The 20159-nt window shown below is 43.8% G+C and overlaps 1 protein-coding gene across 2 annotated transcripts in view; it reads left to right on the top strand.

The window, feature by feature from the left end:
- Positions 1-20159, top strand: part of mcf2a (MCF.2 cell line derived transforming sequence a) — a 177637-nt gene that overhangs the window by 48877 nt on the left and 108601 nt on the right. For both annotated transcript variants that reach the window (XM_059651320.1, XM_059651319.1), the window contains exons 3-4: positions 1113-1227; positions 14792-14882. In XM_059651320.1, the coding sequence (XP_059507303.1) occupies positions 1113-1227; positions 14792-14882 (206 nt within the window). The remainder of the gene's footprint in view (positions 1-1112; positions 1228-14791; positions 14883-20159) is intronic.

Below are 20159 nucleotides of genomic sequence, written 5' to 3'. Positions count from 1 at the left end.
AGAGCATCCTTCCTGAGAAAAGGAGACCAAAACTGCAAACAATGTTCCAGGTGCGGTCTCACCAAGACCCTGTTCAACTGCAACAACACACCCCTGCTCCTGTACTCAAAACCTCTCACAATGAAGGCCAACATACCATTTCCCTTCTTTACTGTCTGCTGCACCTGCATGCTTACCTTCAGTGCACAAGAACACCCAGGTCCCGCTGCACACTCCCCTCTCCCAATTCACAGCCATTCAGGCAGTAATCTGTCTTCTTATTTTTGCTTCTGAAATGAATAACCTCACATTTATCCAAATTATATTGCACCTGCCATTAATTTGCTCGCTCACCCAGCCTGTAGCAATCATACATCTTAGTATCCTCATCGTAGCTCACCCTCCCACCCAAGTTGGTATCATAAATAAACTTTGAGACGATACATTTTGTTCCCTCACCTAAATCATTAATATATATATATATATTGTGAGTATCTGGGGACCCAGTACCAATCCCTGTGGCACCCCAATAGTTACTGCCTGCCTATTTGAAAAGGACCCATTAATCCTGAATTTTATGTTCCTCTCTGCCGACCAGTTTCCTATCCATCTCAACGCATTTCCCCCAGTCCCATCTGCTTTACTCTTGCACAGAAAGAGCCCCAGACTGCGCAGATGTTCCTGATGTACATAAATCAGTGTTGAGTAGGTTGTCGGTAACCGTGCACAGTATGAAAAGATTATAATTGACAAATTGGTGAGCATAAACAGCAAGAGTTATTGATAAATGATTAAGTGGAGAAAGTAATTTTCCTGTAACTATTTGATGTTACTGCACTGGTGTTGTCACTTTACAGCAATCACCTTTTTTCTGTATTTAAAATTATCAGGCAGAGAGCTCCATTGAATTTACAGCACAGCTACATGCCGTTCAACTCCAGCATCTATGTTTCACATAAGTTTCTTCTAACCCAACATTGACTCACCCTGTTGCCCTAACTCCCTCACCATTTTTGTTTAACATGGTTTTTGTTTCTGTTTTCATGGTGGTGTATCAAACAGAGCTCAGGGGCCTTGGTTATACAGAGAGCTGTCAGTGATGTTATTCTGATATACGGTGTCATTTTCACTAGGTGGACAAGGAAAGGATGATGCCACGATTATAACGTTCCCTGAGTGCCCCAGCTTCAGCAAGATTCCAGGCGAGGTCATTGAGAAGGTTCTTACATACCTGACTGCTATTCCAAGGTAGGCATTAACCCTCCTTCTTTAGTAGAGTTCCACAGACTGGTGAACCCCACTGCTCATTGGAGCTCGATTGCCGGATTCCTGCCTTGGGAAAGATCCTATAAGACCCATCAGTCAGCTGCTGTTTATCTACACCAGAGTTTCATAGAAACCCTAGAGTGTGGGAGCAGGCCAATCAGTCCATCAAGTCCACACCGAACATCCAAAGAGCATCCCACCCAGACTGTTCCCTTGCCCGATCGCTGCATTTTCTACACAACGCACTCTGCACAATTTAGCGCAGCCAATTTGCACAGGTTTGGACTGCAGGAAGAATCCCACACAGTCACAGGGAGAATGTGCAAACTCCACATAGACAGTCACCCGAGGGTGGAATCGAACCCTGGTCCCTGGTGTTGTGAGGCAGCAGTGCTAACCACTGAGCCATCATGCTGCCCTTATTTTTTGTTTCCTTCTATCCTTCTTCATCTCAACTCATAAGCATATCCCTCAGCTCCTTTCTCCCTCATGTGGTTATCCAGCTTCAATACTCCTCAACTATTCCACATTGTGCTGGAGCTCTATGCTTCACTTTCCTTGATACTTGTCAAATGGATGGTGTAAGGACAAGGGCCACAGATTCCTATTTCAGTTTCAGTTCTGTCTTCATTTGTCAAGTATTTTCACAGGAAGTGAGGACAGAATGATGTGTGATGGGGTACTTTTGGGGTGAATATTGGTTAGAACATCAGGAAACCGATATCGATTCTTCACTTACTTGCCATCCGTGAGGGGGTGGAGGGAGATTACGAGTTTAAGATATAGGTTCTGGAGGAGGCCATTCAGCCCCTTTAGGCCTGTTTCCTTAGTGAATAACATCATGGACAGCATTCTTCAGGGGGTGCATTGATTCCCTCAGAGCAGAAGGAGGCCATTCAGTCCATTGAGGATATAGAAGCTCTTCTGCATATAAAACTAGGCATCTCCTGATTCAGTACTGATTGTAGCTTTGAACAGAGTGTTGGGTGTTTGGTGATTAGGATCTTTAAGTGAGTAAGTGAAAGGGGCCATTTGCTTTTTCTGAGAGATAATAGGAACTGCCGATGCTGGAGAATCTGAGATAACAAGGTGCAGAGCTGGATGAACACAGCAGGCCAAGCAGCATCAGAGGAGCAGGAAGGCTGATGTTCCAGGTCTGGACCCTTCTTCAGAAAAACATTTTTTGCTTTTTCTAACTTTTTTTTACCTGAACAATTGGTTCTCATCCAGTACAAGGGTAAAACATGAGCTATTTAGTAAGTATCTGGGAAGTAGCTAAGGTCTATTCTATTTATCAGGTCGTAAATGTAGGAACTGGCGGTAATATTAAGAAATGTATAAAAAAAGGAAAGTGAATAGCTGAGTGGTTGATGAAAACACATCAAGGATGGAAGGAAGGGTGATGTGTCACAGCCACAGCATTTGGGAGTTCTGGGACGCCGGTGTGATTCAGGTCAAACACATATGTGATCATGGCTAGAGTTTCTGAGCTGAGCTGAGCTGCAGATACTGCAAGGAATGTGGTGGTTATAGGGAACCCTGTGTTGACGGGGTATTGGTACCTTTCTTGGTGAAGAGGGAAAATTGAGAAAATTGTATTGCCTGCCGAAGAGCACAGTTTGGACTATCTACTCAGGGCTGAAAGGAAACACGATTGGGCAGCACCTAGTTCAGGTGGGCACCGACAGGGGCAGATCAAGCAAGGACATTCTGTGTAGCTTGTTTCCCTTTATTCATTAATGGAATGAGGCTGACGCTGACCAGGCAGTGTTTATTGTCCATCCCTAATTACTCAGAGGGCAGTTAAGAGTCAGCCACATTGCTGTGGGTCTGGAGTCACATGTCGGCCAGACCAGGTAAGGATGGCTGTTTCCTTCCCTAAAGGGCATTAGTGAACCAGATGAGGTTTTCCAACAATGGGCAATGGATTCATGGTCATCATTAGACTCTTAATTCCAGATATTTATTAATTCGGATTGAAATTCCACTATCTGCTGTGCAGTTCCCAGAACATTACCAGCATCTTTGGATTAACAGTCCTGCCATTGCATCCCCTGTCAGTCTGGGAAGCTGGGCACCAAATTATGAACCACAACCTCAAAGACAATAACCACGGGATTAAAGATAACAAAGTCTGGAGCTGGATGAGCACAGCAGGCCAAGCAGCATCTTAGGAGCACAAAAGCTGATGTTTCGGGCCGAGACCCTTCATCAGAGGCTTTTGTGCTCCTGAGATGCTGCTTGGCCTGCTGTGTTCATCCAGCTCCACATCTTGTTATCTCGGATTCTCCAGCATCTGCAGCTCCCATTATCTCTAACCAATGGATTAATATCTGAACCTTATGAAAACTGGAATAGGGCAAATGAAATTAGAGAGATGTGTGTACGTTGCTTAAACGCTGATGCGGGAGAGATTTAGTTTGGCACATAGGGAAGTGGCATCAAGAATGGGAAAGTAGATCATTGGAATCATACATGAATCATACCAGAAAGAATTTTAAACTAAATAGTGGGGGCATCAAATTTGGGAACATGTGGTCAATCAAAGAGTAGGTACAAGGTGACAGCGAAAGCTTCTCTCAGGGAAATTATAAATAGATTATGACCGGAACGGATAAAGAGTGAAAATTTGATAGTAGCTCAACAAATAAGGTTAGAGATTACAAAAGTAATGGAAAGGATAAAGCGCTTGGCTCCACAGGGAATATTGACAGGTCCAGGATATTTGGGAGGGACTGGTGGCCCAGAATAGGTAGAAAGGTGGCCCTGTTAAATTATTCTGATATTATCTTAATAGAGAGATATGCTCCAAGTTCAGGAAGCCATGACCTAGAATAATTTTGCATAGATTAATAATAAAGGTAAGAGTTCACTTGCAGGAGTGATGGGCTAGTCTGTGAGCAGTAGCCATATATAGGGACAGAGTTTAAAGGGAAAAATAATTTGATGTTGTGAAAAAAGCACAACAATAATCATAGGAGATATTAATGTATAAAAAAATCAGATAGTCACTTGGATACAGAATTGGCTGGCCAACAGAAGACAGCGAGTGGTAGTAGAAGGAAAATATTCTGCCTGGAAGTCAGTGGTGAGTGGGGTTCCACAGGGCTCTGTCCTTGGGCCTCTACTGTTTGTAATTTTTATTAATGACTTGGACGAGGGAATTGAAGGATGGGTCAGCAAGTTTGCAGACGACACAAAGGTCGGAGGTGTCGTTGACAGTGTAGAGGGCTGTTGTAGGCTGCAGCGGGACATTGACAGGATGCAGAGATGGGCTGAGAGGTGGCAGATGGAGTTCAACCTGGATAAATGCGAGGTGATGCATTTTGGAAGGTCGAATTTGAAAGCTGAGTACAGGATTAAGGATAGGATTCTTGGCAGCGTGGAGGAACAGAGGGATCTTGGTGTGCAGATACATAGATCCCTTAAAATGGCCACCCAAGTGGACAGGGTTGTTAAGAAAGCATATGGTGTTTTGGCTTTCATTAACAGGGGGATTGAGTTTAAGAGTCGTGAGATCTTGTTGCAGCTCTATAAAACTTTGGTTAGACCGCACTTGGAATACTGCGTCCAGTTCTGGGCGCCCTATTATAGGAAAGATGTGGATGCTTTGGAGAGGGTTCAGAGGAGGTTTACCAGGATGCTGCCTGGACTGGAGGGCTTATCTTATGAAGAGAGGTTGACTGAGCTCGGTCTCTTTTCATTGGAGAAAAGGAGGAGGAGAGGGGACCTAATTGAGGTATACAAGATAATGAGAGGCATAGATAGAGTCGATAGCCAGAGACTATTTCCCAGGGCAGAAATGGCTAGCACGAGGGGTCATAGTTTTAAGCTGGTTGGTGGAAAGTATAGAGGGGATGTCAGAGGCAGGTTCTTTACGCAGAGAGTTGTGAGAACATGGAATGCGTTGCCAGCAGCAGTTGTGGAAGCAAGGTCATTGGGGTCATTTAAGAGACTGCTGGACATGCATATGGTCACAGAAATTTGAGGGTGCATCCATGAGGATCAATGGTCGGCACAACATTGTGGGCTGAAGGGCCTGTTCTGTGCTGTACTGTTCTATGTTCTATGTTCTATGTTCTATGTCACAAGGTAGCCGAGTTGAGGAGTTCATGGAATGGAGGAAGCTTTACTCGGCCTGGTATTTTGCAGTAAGATTAAGTCAGTCTCACACAACAAATACAAACATCCGATTGTCACTTCATTAGTCTACTCTCGACTAGTAGTAAAGTGATGGAAGGTATCATCGACAATGCACCTCACTTTCCTTGATGGGTGCAGCTCCACAAACTCTTGAGAAGATCGACACTATCCAGGACAAAGCAGCCAGCTTGATTAGCACCACATCCACAAGCATCCTGTCCCTTCTCTACTGATGCTCAGTAGCAGCAGTGTACACTATCTACGAGATGCACTGCAGAAATTCACCAATCCAAACCCATAACTTCTACTATTCAGAAGGGTAATGGCATTAGATACATGGAAACTGCACCCAGATGTGTCCTATAGACAAAAAGCTACACAAATCAGGGAGGTGACCAAGTGGTGTTATCGCTGGACTGTTACTTCAGAGAGCTACATAATGTTATGGAGACTCAGATGGTGGAATTTGAATTCAATAAAATATCTGGAATTAAAAATTTATTGATAACTGTGAATCCATTGTCGATTGTTGGAAAAACCTATTTGGCTCACTGATGTCCTTTAGGGAAGGAAACGATCATCCTTAACTGGTCTGGCCTACATGTGACTCCAGACACACAGCAGTGTGGTTGACTCTTGACTTCCCTGGGCAGTAAATACTGCCTGGTTAGCAACACCCTCATCTCATGAATGAATAAAGGATTAAAAAAAATCGAAACCGGCCAATTACCGCTCGATTAGTCTACATAGAATCAGTCATCTTCTAACCTCATTGCAGCCTTGCTTAAACTTAGATAAAAGAGCTGAACAAAGTGAGGTGAGAATTAACACAGTAACAAATAAAGGCATAAATTGATTTCTTTTTCCTCTGGTTGGCAAATTGTAATGAGTGGTGTCTCACAGTTATCTGTGATCTTGACTTTTAACAATTTATATCAATGAGGTGGTCAAAGAGTATAATGGCTGAATGTGCCGATGACATAAAGGAAGGCTCAGTCATCAGTTGTGAAGAGGGCACAGGTGGCTACAAAGGACTACAGAGGGTGGGCAAATAGAGTACAATGTGACAAACTGTTCAGTTGTCAATTTTGGTCGGTCACGTTAAAAGAAATACATCTAAATAGTGAGAGATTGCACAGTGATGGGATGCAGAGGTCTGGATGTACTTATACATGAATCACAAAAGAAGAATATGCAGGCACAGGCAATAATCAGGGAAGCTAATATATCATTGTTCATTTCCTCTCACAGTAAACACAAATTTCGTGTTTCTCCTTCAGGGCACTTATGACAGCACACCCGGGTATTGTAGACAGTATTGCTCTCCAAATGCATGGAAGGTTGTAAATATATTTAAAGTAGGTTTATTAAACAAATATAACTTGTATCCACTGGAGACAAACAGGACTGAAGAAGGGTAATACCTGAAACATTGACTGTTCCTTTCCTCCAGATGCTGCCTGGCCTGCTGTGTTCTTCCAGCCTCCTGGATTCCAGCATCTGCAGCTTTTTTGTCTCTACCCAAGTTGCATCCACTGGAGTTGAGAGGAGTAAGAGGTGACTTGTTTCCAATATTTAGGATCCTAAGGGGGGCTTGGCACAGTGGATGAAAAGAGGACTTTTTTTCTCTTTTGAGACAATCTAGAAAGTCACCTTTTAAAAGAATAATTTAAGACAGATGTATATATGATGCAGAGGATCCTTTCGTATTTACAGAAAGGACATGTACTCCCATTGTGACTGTTTCAATCCAACAAACTATGTGGTAACCAATTTCTGGTTTATTCCTCAGGGCAATGCCTTGACAAAATAGATTTAACCTACCTGGTTTAAATATAAAAAAGAAACAAAAGAACTGTGGATGCTGTAAATCAGGAACAAAAACAAAGTTGTTGGAAAAGCTCAGTGGGTCTGGCAGCATCTGTAAAGGGCCTGAGGAAGGGTCACCAGACCTGGAACATTAACTGTGTCTTTTCATTCACAGACACTGCCAGACCTGCTGAGCTTTTCCAGCATCTTTGTTAAATATAAACAAGCTTGGCAGTTAACTGTCAGTCATTCTCTGACTGGTGCATTCTCCATGGCACTGCCACCACCTATCAGAATCGACTTACCAACCAGTCAGTGCCCTCTTCTCACACAATATCAAATGTTGTTCCCATTTATATTGTTGTTGTAAGTATACTGATGAATACAGGCTCAAAACCTCCACGTGTCTATTTTCAGCAGTGCTCAAGTTTTGTGCGAACACACAACTATACTTCAGTACATGTGATAAAAGAAAATATTGTTGTTATTTTTGAGGAAGTTCTGAGGAAGGGTCACCGGACCCGAAACATTAACTCTGTTTTCTCCTCCACGGATGCTGCCAGACCTGCTGAGGTTTTCCAGCAACTTTGTTTTTAATGTTTTTTTGTCTTTCATTCAAAATCTCCTCAGCCACAAATAGCATGTCCGTGGAAAAATCTAACAAACCAGACAAGGCAGACCCAAGCCAATTGATCTTAAAAGTAGCAAAAACCTTCAGTAACGTGTAAATGTGAAGCCAAATGTTATGACTTTACCTGTCCCATGAACCTGGCTTCTGAAAGATATAACGCAGAACACAGTTTAATCTTTCAATCAGTGACAGTGACAAATAGACGCAATTATTGGTGGGTTACAGCATCTGGTCTGTCAAATCTGTTTAAGGTAATCTCCCTCCATATCTGATACTGAACACAAATCAAGTTGCTGGTGTGTTTACACTCAATGTGACCATGCTTTGAAGGATGTTCTTGCTTGTTTTATTTGTTTGTCCACCCCATTCACAAGATCCTTCTGAGATAATGTTGATGATGTTGTCCTCGGCTCTCCACACAGTGTCTGTAAGTCATCGAAGCTTCTTACTATCTGGGAGAGTCATTATTTACTTGTATCTGGTTCTAACTTGGAGTCTGAGACCACAGTTATGGAAGGTTTGAGTAGATAATGCACCAAGGGCTGAGATAGACATTAAATTCGGTTGGGTATCTCTTATCGGTGCCAGTTTCTCTTGGGATAGACAGCTTTCAAAATTAAGGAATTGAGGGTCTTTTTCCAACTTCAAATCTCAGTGCATGACATTAGAATTTGATACATTAAATGCAGGCTGTTCAAAAATGTTGGTTTTGCTGGTGTTCAGGGCAAGCCACTTGCTATTCACTTTGATGAATAAGAACATAAGAACATAAGAACTAGGAGCAGGAGTGGGCCATCTGGCCCCTCAAGCCTGCCCCACCATTTAATAAGATCATTGCTGATCTTTGAGACTCAGCACCATAACCCTTGATTCCTTAGCTGTTCAAAAATTTATCTAGCCTTGACTTAAAAACATTCAGTGAGGTAGCTTCAACCGCTTCACTGGGCAGGGAATTCCACAGATTCACAACCCTTTGGGTGAAGAAGTTCCTCCTGAACTCAGTCCTACATCTGCTTCCCTTTATTTTGAGGCGATGCCCTCTAGTCCTAGTTTCACCTGCCGGCGGAAACAACCTCACTGCCTCCACCTTATCTATTCCCTTCATAATCTTATATGTTTCTATAAGATCTCCCCTCATTCTACTGAATTCCAATAAGTATAATCCCAATCTACTCAGTCTCTCCTCATAATCCAACCCTCTCAATTCTGGAATCAACCGAGTGAATCTCCTCTACATCCCCTCCAGTGCTAGTATATCTCTTCTCAAGTAAGGAGACCAAAACTGCACACAGTACTCCAGGTGTGGCCTCACCAGGACCCTATACAGCTGCAGCACAGCCTCCCTGTTTTTAAACTCCATCCCTCTAGCAATGACATACAAAATTCCTTTTGCCTTTTTAATTACCTGCAGCACCTGCAATCCTACCTTCAGCAATTCATGCGCAAGTATATCCCAAGTCCCTCTGCACAGCAGTGCATTGCAATTTTTAACCGTTTAAAACATAGTCTATTTTCCTGTCATTCCGACCAAAATGGATGACCTCAACCTTATCAACATTGTACTCCACCTGCCAGAACTTTGCCCACTCACTTAGACTATCTATCTATATCCCTCTGCAGACTTTCAGTGTCTTCTGAGATAACATGGTGCAGAGGTGGATGAACACAGCGGTCCAAGCAGCATCATAGGAGCAGGAAATCTGGCGTTTCGAGCCAAGATCCTTCATTAGAGATGGGGGAGGAGAAGAGAGTTCTGAAATTAATCGGGAGAGAGGGGGAGGCGGATTGAAGATGGATAGAGGAGAAGATAGGTGGAGAGGAGACAGACATGTTAAAGAGGCGGGGATGGAGCCAGTGAAGGTGAGTGTAGGTGGGGAGGTAGGGAGGGGATAGGTCAGACCAGGGAGGATGGACAGGTCAAGGGGGCGGGATGAGGTTAGTAGGTAGGAAATGGAGGTGCAGCTTGAGGTGGGAGGAGGGGATAGATGAGAGGAAGAACAGGTTAGGGAGGTGGGGACGAGCTGGGCTGGTTTTGGGATGAGGTGGGGGAGGGAAGATTTTGAAGCTTGTGAATAGGCTGCAGGGTTTACAAGCGGAATATGCGCTGCTGTTCCTGCAGCCTTCGGGTGGCATCGTTGTGGCACTGCAGGAGGCCCATGATGGCCATGTTGTCTGAAAAATGGGAGGGGGAATTGAAATCGTTCGTGACTGGGAGGTGCAGTTGTTTATTGCGAGCCGAGTGTAGGTGTTCTGCAAGTGTTTCCCAAGCTATCGTGTTTCATCAGCATATTGTAGCTCTGTACAGACATGGTTTCGTCAATTTTCACTTCCAGCTTGTAGATGATGCCAAATTTACTAAATGTGTGATGTTATTTCTGAACCTGGGTTGATGCTGGTGTACTCAGTTACAGCATTGCAACAAGAAATGTTGAGAATGGAGTTGGTGAATGAAACTTCCTTATTTGACAGAGAAGGGGTCTCTGTGGAGCTACTGCACTATGCTGTGATTTGTACATGGTCCCTCTGAAGTCACATTTAAGTTCAGAGATGTACTCTGGACAGAATAGACTGAGTGGCAATAGGGAAATCTTGCTTTGGCTGTGTATACATGTTAGTGAGACCACTCCAGGACTACTATGTACAGTTTTAATTGCTATGTTTAGAAAAGGTTAGACTGAGACTAGAGATAGTTCAAAATAAAGTTACTACGTTCATTCCTGGGATGGAGGGGTTGACCTATTAAGAATGGTCAAACCAATTAAGCTTTTACACATCAGATTTTAAAACAAATGGTGATTTTTTGAGAGAGACACAGTTCTGAGGGGGCTTGGCAGATTAGATGTTGAGATGATGTTTCCATTAGTGAGGGAACCTCACTAGAGGATATTGTTACAGAATATGGAGATATTAATTTAAAACAAAGCTGCAAAGGAATTTCTTCTGCCAGAGGGTAGGAAGTGTGTGGAATTCTCTAGCCCAGAGAGTTGTGGTGGAGAAATCGCCGAATGTATTTAAAGAGGAGGTAGATTTCTGAACTATTGGGAAGCTGAGGGCTCTGAGGAACTGGTACAAAAGAGGAGCTGAGGCTTGGAGCAGGTCAGCCATGATCTTATTGAATGGTGAAGCGGGTTTGAGGGGCTGAATGGCCCACTCCTACTCCTATTTCTTATGATTTCATCTACCGGATTCATTAGAGAAGCTGAACAAGGCTCCTTCAAAAGCAGTCTTCAAACCAATGACCTCTAGCATCTAGAAGGACAAGGGCAGCAGATGCAGGTCAATGCCACCACCATTTTATCCACTAGGCAGTTAGCCACACCCAGCCATTTTCCAATCTCCAAATTTCTGAATTGTCATAGTTCAATAGTCTTCTTTTACTGTCCCCTTTCTCATGATGTGGGTGTTACTGGCAAGGCCAGCATCTTTACATTTTAATCAACTTTTAATTGCCCTTGAACTGAAAGGCTTGCTTGACCAATTCAGAGGGAAGTTAACCACATTGCTGTGGGTCTAGAGTCACATACAGACCAGACCAGGTAAGGATGCCCATTTCCTCCCCGAAAGGACATTAGTGAACCAGATGCTTTACTTTAATAATAATCAATGATACATGTCATGATCACTATTATTGATACTACTTTTATAATCCAGATTTATGAATGTCATTTACATTTACATTTAAATTTCGATGCTTCTGTGGTGGGTCTTGAATCTCCCATCACTCCCATGGCTTTCTGGATTATAGGTCTGCTTCCCATATGCCATATAGGTTGTGGTGTTGTTCATGTGACACCGGGACCATGATCTTTTATCCCCAGGCTGGCACTGTTTCCGTCACGAGAGAGCACCGCACTGTTGGAGGCGCCACGTTTTGGATGAGATGTTAAACCATCAGCTGAGTTAGAGCAAGAGTGATCACCCTGGTTTGCTGTCAATACTTATCCTTCATTCAACACTGAAAATAAATGATCTGGCCGTTACCTCATTGCTATGTGGAATTTTGATGTGTGTGTGAATTGGTCACAGCTCTCCCTTTATTACAATAATGATCATATGTTAAAGCCATTATTTCAAAAGCACGTTAGGATGTCCTGGAGTTGTGAAAGGCGCTATTGAAATGGACATTATTTATAATGTTCGTTGAAGAAGGGAACTGTGAGTTGATCATAAAGCTCCAGACACATGCTGAAATTGATCATCAACTGACCACTGAAGTATCCAGTTTTAAGACAAAACTCCAATGGCCTCACAACACTCATTCAACAATTAGTGATGGACACTAAGTGTTGGCTGTGCCTGAGAATTTTTTTAAAAATAAAGGACAAACTATGGATTCAGAAATTGCATGGATTTTATGTTGTTGGTATGACATGTGACCAGAAGATCACAAAACTTAGAAACTCAAGCAGGCCATTCAGTCCATTCAATCTGCTCTGCTATTCAGTGAGATCATAGCTAATTTGATAATCCTCAACTCCACTCATCTGCCTTTTCCCCATAACATTTTATTCCTTTACTGGTTAAAAATCTATCTCAGCCTTGAGTAACTTAACAACTCTATACTATACTTAACAACCCAGCCTCGACAGCCCTCTGTGGTAAAAAATTCCATGGATTCACTCACCTCTCGCTCATGAGGTGACGTTCAGGCTCAATATAGCTCTGGGCATTTAGGTTCAACAGCTGAATGGGGGAAGGGGCTGCACAAGAGGGTTTAGTTTGCTTCAGAGATAGTAGGAACTGCAGATACTGGAGAATCTGAGATAACAAGGTGCAGAGCTGGATGGACACAGCAGGCCAGGGTTTATTTTGCACTATTTTCTGTGTTTTTTTAGGGGAGGTGATGGCCTAGTGGTATTATTACTGGACTGTTAATCCAGAGACCCAGATAATGTTCTGGGGTCTGGGGTCCAAATCCTGCCACAGCAGATCGTGGAACTTGAATTAAATTAAAATATCTAGAGTTAGGAATTGAATGATAACCCTGAGTCAATTGTCATGAAAAACCCATCTGGTTCGCTAATGTCCTTTTGGGAAGGAAACTGCCATCCTTACCTGGTCTGGCCTACATGTGACTCCAGACCCACAGCAATGTGGCTGACTCTGAACTGCCCGCAGGTGATTAAAGATCAGCAGTAGATGCTGCCTGGCCAGCAATGGCCTCATCCCATCAATGAGTAAAACCAAATTATTCTAATTGTTAATAAAATGTGAGGCTGGATGAACACAGCAGGCCCAGCAGCATCTCAGGAGCACAAAAGCTGACGTTTCGGGCCTAGACCCTTCATCAGAGAGGGGGATGGGGAGAGGGAACCGGAATAAATAGGGAGAGAGGGGGAGGCGGACCGAAGATGGAGAGTAAAGAAGATAGGTGGAGAGGGGAGTATAGGTGGGGAGGTAGGGAGGGGATAGGTCAGTCCAGGGAAGACGGACAGGGCAAGGAGGTGGGATGAGGTTAGTAGGTAGATGGGGGTGCGGCTTGGGGTGGGAGGAAGGGATGGGTGAGAGGAAGAACAGGTTAGGGAGGCAGAGACAGGCTGGACTGGTTTTGGGATGCAGTGGGGGGAGGGGAAGAGCTGGGCTGGTTGTGTGGTGCAGTGGGGCGAGGGGACGAACTGGGCTGGTTTTGGGATGCGGTGGGGAAAGGGGAGATTTTGAAGCTGGCATTCCACTCCCACACATCCCAGATGTCCAAGTTCTTCAAGGACCGCAACTTTCCCCCCACAGTGGTCGAGAACGCCCTTGACCGCGTCTCCCGCATTTCCCGCAACACATCCCTCACACCCCGCCCCCGCCACAACCGCCCAAAGAGGGTTCCCCTAGTTCTCACACACCACCCAACCAACCTCCGGATACAACGCATCATCCTCCGACACTTCCGCCATCTACAATCCGACCCCACCACCCAAGACATTTTCCCATCCCCACCCTTGCCTGCTTTCCGGAGAGACCACTCTCTCCGTGACTCCCTTGTTCGCTCCACACTGCCCTCCAACCCCACCACACCCGGCACCTTCCCCTGCAACCGCAGGAAATGCTACATTTGCCCCCACACCTCCTCCCTCACCCCTATTCCAGGCCCCAAGATGACTTTCCACATTAAGCAGATGTTCACCTGCACATCTGCCAATGTGGTATACTGCATCCACTGTACCCGGTGTGGCTTCCTCTACATCCAAGCGGAGGCTTGGGGACCACTTTGCAGAACACCTCCGCTCGGTTCGCAATAAACAACTGCACCTCCCAGTCGCAAACCTTTTCCACTCCCCCTCCCATTCTTTAGATGACATGTCCATCATGGGTCTCCTGCAGTGCCACAATGATGCCACCCGAAGGTTGCAGGAACAGCAACTCATATTCCGCTTGGGAACCCTGCAGCCCAATGGTATCAATGTGGACTTCACCAGCTTCAAAATCTCCCCTTCCCCCACCGCATCCCAAAACCAGCCCAGTTCGTCCCCTCCCCCCACTGCACCACACAACCACCCCAGCTCTTCCCCTCCACCCACTGCATCCCAAAACCAGTCCAACCAGTCTCTGCCTCCCTAACCTGTTCTTCCTCTCACCCATCCCTTCCTCCCACCCCAAGCAGCACCTCCATCTCCTACCTACTAACCTCATCCCACCTCCTTGACCTGTCTGTCTTCCCTGGACTGACCTATCCCCTCCCTACCTCCCCACCAATACTCTCCTCCCCATCTATCTTCTTTTCTCTCCATCTTCGGTCCGCCTCCCCCTCTCTCCCTATTTATTCCAGAACCCTCACCCCATCCCCCTCTCTGATGAAGAGTCTAGACCCGAAACATCAGCTTTTGTGCTCCTGAGATGCTGCTTGGCCTGCTGTGTTCATCCAGCCTCACATTTTATTATCTTGGATTCTCCAGCATCTGCAGTTCCCATTATCACTTATTCTAATTGTTGTTCAGCCTATTTGACAGTTTTCTTGGTTCTGTTTACTCACAGTCTACACAAACCAGAAATCAAGTTCACCATAATCTTGGACAGACGGCTGGATACATGGACATCCGTCAAAGCGGCGCTGCTTCAAATTGCGGTGTGTAATTCATTTTCCATTCACTCTCCAGGGCTTGTGATGAACAGGACCTTTTCTGAGCTGACTGGAGAGTTCAGAAAGGACTGCTTTAATGATTTAATAACAAACAGCACCCAGGCAAGTGTTGCAGGATGTGACTGTGAAGTGGACGGTTTCTCTCTCCAGTGAGTCTGCACAGCTATTCATTGAGATCATGACAGATCTGATCATCTTCAACTTCATTTTCATACCTTTTCCCCACAGCCCTTGTAGACCTTACTGGTTAAAAATCTGTCTATCTCAGCCTAGAATGTACTGAATGGCCCACTGGGTGTTGACAATGAAAGTCTGAAATATTATGTCCCTTTTGTTTGTAATGATCAGTTGCTTAGGAATGTCGATAAATTGTTGAATACCAAAGGATTCAAAATCTATCAAACATGGTCTAATTTGTGGACTTTGGCTCCCTGAATTGTACATCATTTCTGGATTGGAGAAGATGTGGCTCCATTCAAATGAACAAAACCCTTCTGTTATCAGTCAACCTGAAAAAAGCTTTGCTGGTGCATTTTCAGTGTGGTGAGTGAATAAGCAGGAAAGTCTAAGGGTTTATTCCCTACAAACTAAGAATAATGGTGAATCATTGATCCAGGCAGGTGTAGATGTGAATCCTTTGGTAAATCTGATGGAGGCTTCTCCATGGTAACTGTGGATATTGTTTGAGGACATGTTCGACTGTTAAAGTTTACCTCTACTTGGGCTTCCTGGGTCTTGTGATGTTGATCATTATCAAATCTCTCTCAGCTACTGCTGAAGTTTTCAGAACGTCGTCTGTTTGAATGGAACAGAAATGATGATCAGAAGCAGATAAGACCATAAGTTGTAGGAGCAGAAGTAGGCCATTCAGCCCTATGAGTCTGCTCTGCCAATCAATGAGATCATTGTTGATCTGACAATCCTTAACTCCAATTTCCCGTGTTTTCCCATTACCCTTGATCCCTAACTGATTAAAAATCCATCTCAGTCTTGAAGGTAGTTAATGGCCAAAACTCAACAGCCTTCTGCAGTAAAGTATTCCACAAATTCACTACCCTCAGGGAGAAGAAACTCCTCCTCATCTTTGCCTTAAATTTGTGACCCTTTGTCCTGAAATTATACCCTCTGCTCCTACAAGGTGAAATAACGTTTCCACATTTACCCTGTTAAGTTCCCTAAGAATCCTGTATGTTCCAAAGAAGTCACTTCTCAATCTTCCAAACTCCAGTGAGTTCAAGTCCAAACTGCTGAACGTCCCCTCAGAAGACAGTCCCTCCATACCTGGTATTAGCCAAGCAAACCATCTCGGGACTGCCTCCAATGCCAGTATATCTTTTCTGAGATAAGTGACTGAGACCACACCATTCCAGCTGTGGTCTGACTAGTAGCTTCTACAGTTTTTGCATGTGCTGCCTGTTTTTATACTTCGTTCCCTTTGAAACAAAGTCCAATATACCATTTGCCTTCCCAATCTTCTCTATTACCTGCAAAATTTGGATGCTAGTTTTTGGTCATTTTATTTTCCTAGATGCTGCAGCTTTCTGCAGAATGTCATATTAAATAATATTCAGCACCTCTATTCATCCTGTCAGAGCGCATTACCTCAAATTTTTTCCACATTATATTCCATGTCCCATGTCTTTCTGCACTCACTTCACATGTTTTGTATCACTCTGAAGACACTTTGTGTTCTCCTCACTTCTTGTCTTCTAACCTATTTTAGTGTCATATGCAAACTTGGTGACAGTACATTAATTTTCCGCATCTATGCCATGAATCTAAATGATGGTTAATTGTGACCCAGCACTGATCCCTCTGCCGCACCAGTAGTTACAATCAGACATCCTGAAAATGCAGAGATAATGGGAACTGCAGATGCTGGAGAATCCAAGATCATAAAATGTGAGGCTGGATGAACACAGCAGGCCAAGCAGCATCTCAGGAGCACAAAAGCTGACGTTTCGGGCCTAGACCCTTCATCAGAGGGTCTAGGCCCGAAACGTCAGCTTTTGTGCTCCTGAGATGCTGCTTGGCCAGCTGTGTTCATCCAGCCTCACATTTTATGATCCTGAAAATGCAATTCTCTGTCTTCTATTGATCAGCTAATCTTGTAATCATGCTAAAACTATCCATGGTAACAAGGAGTAGAGCTGGACGAACACAGCAGGCCAAGCAGCATCAGAGGAGCAGGAAAGCTGATATTTCGGGTCTGGACCCTTTTTCAGAAATTTCTGAAATTGCTGAAATTTCAGCTTTTCTGAAGAAGGGCCGAGGCCTGAAAAATCAGCTTTCCTGCTCCTCTGGTGCTGCTTAGCCTGCTGTGTTCATCCAGCTCTACACCTTGTTATCTCAGATTCTCCGGCATCGGCAGTTCCTACTATCTCTAAAACTATCCATGGGCTCTTATTAGGTAGCCTAACGTGTGAAAATCTAAATGTTTTACATCCATTGCTTCCCTTTATCTTGCTTGGAGCCACATGTGCTGACTAAACGCTTCCTTTCCCCTGTCTGCTAATTCTTTCCTCCCTTCAATCATCAACCTCTCTCCCTCCCGTCACCCTTTTCCACAGCTTTGTAGCCTCCTGACCTGTGACACAGATACGAAACAAGAACACAGAGCTAAACGTGGAGCACATAATCTGGAAAGCCCCTTTGATTCCTTCAGTTGCTTGAAACCAGGAGATCAAACGGAGCAAGTGTTAACTAGAAAGAAAGGAAATATGAAACAAAGGCTTATATTTATGTATCCCAGATTGTTTTAGGCTGATGAGCCACTGATGATGATCAGATGATTTGCTTTTGTGATATTTATTCAAATGCAAATATTATGGGACGCCAGGAAAGTCTCTTCCACAGTGGCACTGCAACATTATTTATATCCATTTGAGGGCTGTTGGGCCCTTTAATATTTCAGTAAAAAGGCAATGGCTTTCTGACTGAGCAGCACACTCTCAAGTACTGCACATCCTACGTTTTGTACTGAGTTCTGCATCAGGACTCGAAAATAACCACTGAGGAGTGCTAACTACCAAAGCACATCTGAAACCTATAAAGGAATTTGTTTCCATCGTGTGGCGGTGCCGGTGTTGCACTGGAGTGGACAAGGTCAGAAATCGCATAACACCAGGTTATAGTCCCAGAGACAGTAGGAACTGCAGATGCTGGAGAATCTGAGATAACAAGGTGTAGAGCTGGATGAACACAGCAGGCCAAGCAGCATCAGAGGAGCCAGGAGGCTGATGTTTTGGGTTAACTCTTAACTGCCCTCTCAGCAATGAAGGATGGCAATACTTGCTGGCCTAGCCCAGTCATGCCCATATTGTGTGAATGAATAAATAAAAATGAGAACTCAAGGATCTGAAAGATGGAGTATAATGTGAAAAGACTACATAAGTCAGCATTATATCTAAGAGGCAGAGGATTACAGAACTCTGAAATATAAAGGGATCTGGATGCCTTAGTGCATGAATCACAAAAGTTACTATCCAAGTGGCAGCAATTAATTCAGAAAATCAGATTAGCCATCACTTTATTTAATGGCAGAGCAAATGGTCTATATTATATTCCATTTGGCAGATCCAGGCCACTCATTTTATTTTTAATTCATTCAAACAATGCTGCTGAAAGGGCTGTTACAAAACCTGAAAGAATGTTATTGTTCATTGTGAAGAGAATTGAATATAAAGGCAGGGAAGTTATGCTTCAATCATACAAGGTACAATATATTGATGAGAACACATCGGGAGTACAATACTAGTCATCTTATTTAAGCAAGGTCGCAAACAACTCAGAAGTTTAACAGCCTAATGCCTGGAAAGAGGGTGACATCCTATGAAGAAATGTTGAACTGGTTGAGCCTGAACTCATTGGAGTTGAGAAGAATGAGAAGTGATCTAATTGAAACATTTAAAATTCGACTCAACAGAGTTGGTATTTGAGGGATGTCTTCCCTCAGAAACAAAAACAGAGGTTTCTGGAAAAGTTCAGCAGGTCTGGCTGCATCTGCGGAGAGAAAGCTTAGTTAATGTTTTGGGTCGAGATTCCAGGAAGGGTCGCTCAATCCAAAAAGCGAACTCTGATTTCTCTCCACAGATGCTGCCAGATCTATTGAACGTTTTCTGCAATTTCTGCTTTCGTACCAGCATTTATTGTCTATCCGTAGTTGCCCTGAGAGCAATTAAGAGTCAACTACATTGTTAGGGGTCTGGAGTCACATGTAGGCCAGCAGTTACCTTCCCCAAAGGGCATTAGTAAACCAGATGGGTTTTCCCAATTGCTTCATGGTTATCATTAAACTCATAATTCCAGTTTCTTCATTAAATTGAAATTTCACCATCTGCTGTGACAGGATTTGAATTCAGGTCTGCAGGATATTACCTAGATCTCTGTACAGATATCCAACAGTAACACCACTGGCCCATCAGTTTCTTAGAATTGGACACAAGTTAATGGGTACCACATCAGAAATTCACCAAGGTTAAGCCTGTAATTTTATTTACTCTATAGGAAGATTCTATAGTCCTTACAGCTAATGGAATCAAAGGGTATGAGAAGAAAACGGGACTGAGTTGGATGATCAGCCATGATCATATTGAATGTTGGACCAGGTTTAAAGGGCTGAATGTCCTACACTTGCTCCTAGTTTCTATCTTTCTATGCTTACAAGATTAAAAGGTTTTTGTAAAGTTGTTTAGTTCAAAACTAGCATCATACTTGTTAGTAAAAAGTATCATGTCCCACTTTCTATATAGCTATTTTTTGCAGGCATTGTGCTAAAGATTTAACAATTAGAAAAAAACATGGTTACTGTCATCTCTCGGATGTATTAGTTGCTTAAGTAGGTTATGGAGGAATTTTCCATATGCCCATTCCCTTTCAACTCCCTCCCACATGATCCATGTAACGGGGAGGGTAAGAGAAGCGAGATGCAATGTCTGTTATGAAGGTGTTGTCAATGTGGAATCAGTTAGCTTGGATGGCTAGTTTGTGAAGCAGAGTGATGCCAACAGAGTGTGTTCAATTCCCGGTAAGGTGATCATGAAGGACTGTTCCTCCCAATCTCATCCCCATGCCTGAGGTGTGCTGACCCTCAGATTACGCCAGCAGCAATCATCTCTCTCTAATGACAGGGAGGCTCTGTAGTGACTTTCAGAACTATCAGACTATCAGAACTTTTCCCACCTACAAGCTTATCTTCCCAACATTTGAGGGTTGTTAGCGTTTTTTTAAACTGTTGATCAGCTGTTTTTTAAGCTTTCTAAA

This window comes from Stegostoma tigrinum, chromosome 15 (genome assembly GCF_030684315.1).
Source record: "Stegostoma tigrinum isolate sSteTig4 chromosome 15, sSteTig4.hap1, whole genome shotgun sequence".
Taxonomy (NCBI): domain Eukaryota; kingdom Metazoa; phylum Chordata; class Chondrichthyes; order Orectolobiformes; family Stegostomatidae; genus Stegostoma; species Stegostoma tigrinum.
The sequence above is the reverse complement of the archived record's forward strand: the minus strand, read 5'-3'. Positions and strand labels throughout refer to the sequence as shown.